Source organism: Numenius arquata, chromosome 4, assembly GCF_964106895.1.
Source record: "Numenius arquata chromosome 4, bNumArq3.hap1.1, whole genome shotgun sequence".
NCBI classification, from domain to species: domain Eukaryota; kingdom Metazoa; phylum Chordata; class Aves; order Charadriiformes; family Scolopacidae; genus Numenius; species Numenius arquata.
The window spans coordinates 33,657,528-33,663,527 of record NC_133579.1 but is presented as its reverse complement, the minus strand read 5'-3'; the positions used below and the strand labels follow the sequence as shown (position 1 = coordinate 33,663,527).

Below are 6,000 nucleotides of genomic sequence, written 5' to 3'. Positions count from 1 at the left end.
GGGTATTCTTTACTGAGAACACCTTGACCGAGAGAGGGGGCAGCAGAAATGCAGGGAGATACAAAGCAGGGGTTCAAGAGAGAAAGCCGTACGCATCTTCAGCTGCAGCTCCAAGTGTTAGCTCAACCTTTGTATTAACGGGATGATGTACGATCTGCTGCATGACTTATCATTTCTTTTCTTTCTTTCCTGGACTAGAATACTTGCTGCTTTTATTTGCTCCGTGTTGCAAAAGCAATAATGTCATATGTTAATGTCCTGGAAATAAAATTTGATGATTCTTCAACAAAGACTCAGGTAACAGCAAAGATTTGAGTAATTCATATTCAAAAATATTTAATTTTCAAATGTTCATTATATGTGTTAAATTCTTGGTTACAGCAAAAATATTATAACATACAGCATCACAGTGACATAGAATCAAGCTGTAACAGTGCAGCTTATTACAATTGTGTAAACAAAAAGAAGTATTTCTGTAATGGCACTCTTCATGAACCAAATTCTGGCATACAGAATCTCAGCAGACATCAAAAGAAACATTTACAAAGAAAAGAAAATCCCAAATTGAAGCACAGTATATGAACCTGGCCAAAATGGCCCAAGCCACACTTTGAAAGATAAAAAAGTGTCCTCTGAATTTTTCCTTGCTTGCTTTTAAGGAAATTCAGTCTGAATGTTTTCAAGGCATCAATCCAGCACGTGAAATATTTTTATTATTATTGAATGATATGGACAAAGAGCAAATGTCTCTTAATCATGACTATGTGAATACCTCCTACTGTGACACCATTAAAGGACACAAGAGATGACTTGGGAATGTAATTGTCTGTATAGCATGACACCTGCAGAAGATATTCCTTTGGAAATAAAAATAAGTTATTGAGAAATAAAATCCAACATGCTCCATCAAAGAAACTTCTTTGTGCATCTAAGCGAAAAAGTAGTATCTTACTTTCCTGCAACAGAAGTAAACAACTTGATTATAAGACAATGTACATACTGCAAACTGTAAGATGGGGTTTGAACTTGAAATACATTCATTTCAAATAGATTTTAAATATTAGCACCTAAAATGTAAAGCTGGGATTTAAACAATTTTGGTAGCTTTCAAGTCATGCACTAGTTATGGCTTGCTTGACAGACACAATTTTGCCATAAATGCTTTAGTGTTCTGTGAGATCCTCTTAATAAAAGCACGTCGGTCAGAATGCCATTATATTTTACACATATACCTTTCATACAGGAAGTTTTGCATATGTTCCATCTGCAGAGAGCAGGCCCCACAGTAGCAGGAGGTATAGATAGAGCAAAGAAATTACAGTTATTGAAAAATACTGGAAAACTTGGAGTACGTGATATAATCACAAGCTGGTATCTTCAGTTCACAGAAAGCTATAAATTTGCTTGTTTAAAAAAAGACACCCAACATGTGCTTACTCACATGCTGACATAGAGTTCATGCAAACTATTAAAAAAAACCAAAACCTTGGAAATTTTACCCTTCAGAAATGCTGCATATACTTCACCCTCAAATAAACTGAAGCCCCCTCAGAAACAACAGGGACTTGATGTGCAGATTGACTCAAGCAATATGTAATTGCTTCCTCTGTAATGAGAAGTGAACAGCAGTATCGAACAGGAATTTTCAGTGAATCGTACTTCATTTCAAACACCGTTAAGTCCAAATCCAGGTTCACTTGTCATTAAGCAATAAGACTACCTTTATTAAAAAAAACAAAAAACAAAAAACAAAAAAACCAAACCAACAACAAACAAGTTATTTTCTTGGAGGAAGGACATTTTCTTCATAATAGCCTGGATTTACTACATTTCCAGCTGGATCATATCTAGCCACCACAAATGTAGAACCATCACTAGCAGATGCTTTTCCAACTCCCATCTTTTTTGTGTTCTTCCAAACCATTGCTGTGAAGTGACCTGAGAGAGACAAACATACACATTCATTTTAGGTACTATAACGTTAACACATGAGGGTGGGGAAAGAGAGAACAATACAAAATTGTTTCTTTCTCTAACAGGAGAACAAGCTAATGACATGAAAAGAAAACTACATCTAGTATTTTGTCTTAAAAAAGCCTCATCTGATCTGGTTCCACACTATTATTCCTCTTTCCATGTCCTCTATCTGAATAAGAATACCTAGTATGAGAACCATGCAAGTAGTTTGATGATATAAAATTTTGATATTTTGATATAATTTTGTCAAATTTTGATATAAAATTTGACAAAGACATCATTTACTCCCTGCACTCTGAATAGCAGTTTGGAGAGTGACTATTATTCATTAGCTTTGACCATCTCATACTCCCTCATGTGTCTGCATGTGCAACTGTTCAAAATAACACTGGCTTTGGGGCTGCTTCTGACTAGTTGTTATAGCCACCCCTGCATTCTGCTACTCTGTTCCCTCTATGCATAGAAAAACCTCATGGGAGAAAATCATTACTTTCTTCATCTGAAACAAGTTCAGGCATATCTCTTGTTCGAGCATTATTCAAGGAACAATATTCTTACGTTCATCTAACATCGCATTGTCAATACGCAGTCAACGGTCTGTGGCTGATCTCAAAATTATATCTGAAGTCTTCTCTGTGATTCAAGCAATGTAACTTGGTAGAGCACACACGTCAATGTAAACGATAGCATGGTACATTTAGTAAGACACCTATATGATTCAATTTAGTATTTTCTACAAATTAATTTCCCTTAAAAATAAGTTGTCTTTTAAAAACTTTGGAGTCAGAGGAAAAATATATTAAAAAACCCCACAGATTTTGCTTAACTCCTCATTTCTCAGTTTCCTTTTACCCTTTTGTCAGTTTCTAACATAAAAAATTTCGGGAAATCCTAACATTTTTTCCCTTTTTTTCCTAAGAAATAAAGGTAGATTTTTGAAAAATATCAAAACAGGTTGGCTAGTCAATTTCTCAAAATAAAATCTCTGTTGTTGATGAAACAGTGCCCAGTCTGAACTCACCTGTCCCTGAGGAAAACCCTGGGTTTTGAAAGCTGTAATTTTTTATTTCACTGTACCATCTGTCAGCCACATCCTTTCCTGGAAGACAAAAGAAATCTGCTCTGGAATCATGACATAAACACAGAAGCGTGGCTCACTTATAGCCTGGCTGGCAAGATCTTCTGTTAATAGCTGTCAAGAACTTCTAGAAACATGGAGAAACAGTCTTTTTACTGAAAAGAGTTTTTGAAACATAGGTATTTATTGCTTTGCCATAGCTGCTGCTACTTACTTACTAATTAGTCCCATGCTTTTTGTTAAGCATCTCATGCTATCTATGCCATCAATGACTTGAGTCCTGCTCAACGCAAACATAGTCCACCAGCTCCTCCACTGGAGTGCCAGGGACTGTACTGTGGCTGGCACAGGCTGGCTCAAACTCCAGGCAGGCCACCCATGAAACAGAGGCAGAACCAGGCAGAGTTCGTCCTGTTCAGGGAAGATGTCTGCAGCAAGGTGCTCGCCTGGTAGGACAGAGCTGATGAAGAGCGCTATACTGTCACCAACAGATCAGGAAACAGGACCGCCCACCAGTTCTCGCCCGTGGTTAAAACTTTACAATGCTGAAGTCAGAAAAATCTTCAGACAAGAGAGGTCCGTGTGGCACAGCTCTTGGACTGAGATGGGGCAGAAATCCCTTTAGTCCTCAAAGAAATCATCTGGTAATTTAACACATTGAGTTTACATTTTTTTCTGCCCACAACCTGCTGTAACTTTCAGTCTGGAAGGTAGTAAAGACACATCTCTCGCATCTTGGATGAGTGCTCCTGTCATTAGGCTTCTACATCCAGCTTTCACCAGCTCCTCCCTCTTGGAAAGTGTTTGAAGAAACTTAAGTGAGCCTCGAGAGATTTTCTGAGCAAAAGGGCACAGGGACGTTTTCTACAGAGAGGCCTCCCACCTGTGGATCCAGGTGTATGAAGATATCCCCTTACAGCTCCAACCAAATGAAAGAAAATTGACACTTCTGGAATCCTCTAGTTTTCCATGTTCTTATCAGCATTTAATACTTCTAATTTCCGAGTGCATTTATTTTCAGTTGTTCTTACTTAGCATTTGAGCCATTGTGGATGTCTACTTTGAGGCACTCTAACTCAGAGTACTGCAGTCAGACACCTCAAACATACAAGCCTAGGAGCTGCCGCTGTGTGGAACTCCTTGCGTCCAGCACTGGGTCATCTCATCAAAGGCTTTCACTGGCCACAGCTGTATAAGGACTATGACTATGCCCAGTGATGTAGCACTGTATGTCTGTGGGTCTCTAAGGTTGATGTTTGTCAAAGAAATAATGCTTCCTTGCTTTCTGTTGAACAGTCAAGGATAGAAAGGAGAAGATTCTGATAATCTGCAATGGATTCAGTGGAACAGGCAGCACAGAGGGCAGGAGCTCAGAGCAGAACTTGTGGATGCTATGTACTCAAAAGTCAAATGTTACTTCTTTTCCATTACTGGTTCTTAGGAAATTCTTGTGTAAAACACTGCCGGGGGAGAAAGGGGCAAGTTTTTCCCTGAGCTACATCGATAATGAAATTTCTGCTTAGCATTCCAGGAAGTATAACGTAAGGCCAGTTGATTTCATAGCAAGCTGCCAAAGCTGTTAAGCCTACCGTCATGAAGAACCCTGGTCCCTGGTGGACTGTTGGCTGCAGATCAGCAATGACTCATGTTTTGCTATTTTGCAGCAAAAAGTCTTATACTCGCGCTGTTCTAGAAGTCAGACACTGCATTAACTTCTTTAAACTTCACTTGCTTATGAGTGCAGTCTGCTAAAAGGATGGCGTGGTTAGCCTGGCAAGCTGGCTGTCAGAGCTGTCACTGAAAAGAAAATATTGAATGAAATGCCATTTCTTGAGAGGTTTGTGAACTGAAGGTTCTATGAACCTTCTATGCCACACTGTTTGTTAGGAATAGTGCTCTCTTAGTAAAGTCAATTTACATTTTCTACATAAAAAGGTAGAAAAACTTCTTGTTTCTCAAAGTAAATGTTTCAGGAATAATGATAGGTTTCCTTCCTTCCCTGCTATCCCTGTGCCAAACAACAAACCCTGTAGACCTGTTTTACAGCTCAAGTCTGTAACACAAATAAATAGTTGTTCATTTGTTATTCACACTAAAGGTAAAATGAAGACTGAAAGAAGTGCAAAGAGCAATCTTTATGCAATGCAAGGGGTAAAGAAAAAGCACATACTAAAAAAAACCAAAACAAGCAAATCATCCTGTCCCACTCTACACTTCAAAGCTATGAAGAATTTAGATGGGTTTGTGGCTGGGTGGTACAGAACTACAGAATGTGACTGCAGACATATCAGACCTTATGAAGCACACGTATTCTATGTGTACAAGTGCTTAAGTGACTACAGTGTATAAGTAGTATTTTTACAGATGTAGGACTGCACCCCTGCTGCTAACAGCAATTCATTCCCTCTGTTAACATATCAGTGTGACAAAGCATAGAGAGTAGTTCAAGAGAAAGTCATCCCCATTCTGCTCACTGTAGGTCTAAGAAGTGTACTTAGGCTTCACGTGACAAGAATTTTAAATCTCCATAACCAAAATATTGCAGGACACATGGAAGTTTTGACAAATACAGTATCTCCTCACAGTTGTTTTTTTTTTTGATTAAAGAACATCATCATGTGAAAATTTGGTAACTCTAACTGAAGGGAAATGGCAATAGCATCAGGTAATACCTCAATCCTGTTCATGAAAGACAACGAGCATAGTTAGGTAGCACAATCCATGATGTGTTAATTCCCAGCCTTTGTGGATGAAAGTTTGTAACTTATTGCAGCCAGGCAGTGAAAGCCTAGAAGCTGATTGCTAACTATGCTCCATTTTTCATGTGCAGGATCAGGTTATCATTACATGGCATTGCTGTCACCCTCCTTGAATTAAAAGAGTCATTGCATCACAGGCGGTGAGAAATTAAAGACTGACTTGTCCCCAGCAAAAGAGAAGATGAT

At 38.6% G+C, this 6,000-nt stretch overlaps 1 protein-coding gene across 1 annotated transcript in view; it reads right to left on the bottom strand.

The window, feature by feature from the left end:
- Nucleotides 1-313: 313 nt before the first annotated feature.
- The window catches only part of GLIPR2 (GLI pathogenesis related 2), a 28,183-nt gene continuing 22,496 nt past the window's right edge, over nt 314-6,000 (bottom strand). Inside the window, exons 4-5 of the mRNA XM_074146664.1 lie at nt 2,999-3,076; nt 314-1,938 (exon numbers count right to left, since the gene is read on the bottom strand). Of these exons, the coding sequence (XP_074002765.1) occupies nt 1,778-1,938; nt 2,999-3,076 (239 nt within the window). The 3' untranslated portion in view covers nt 314-1,777. The remainder of the gene's footprint in view (nt 1,939-2,998; nt 3,077-6,000) is intronic.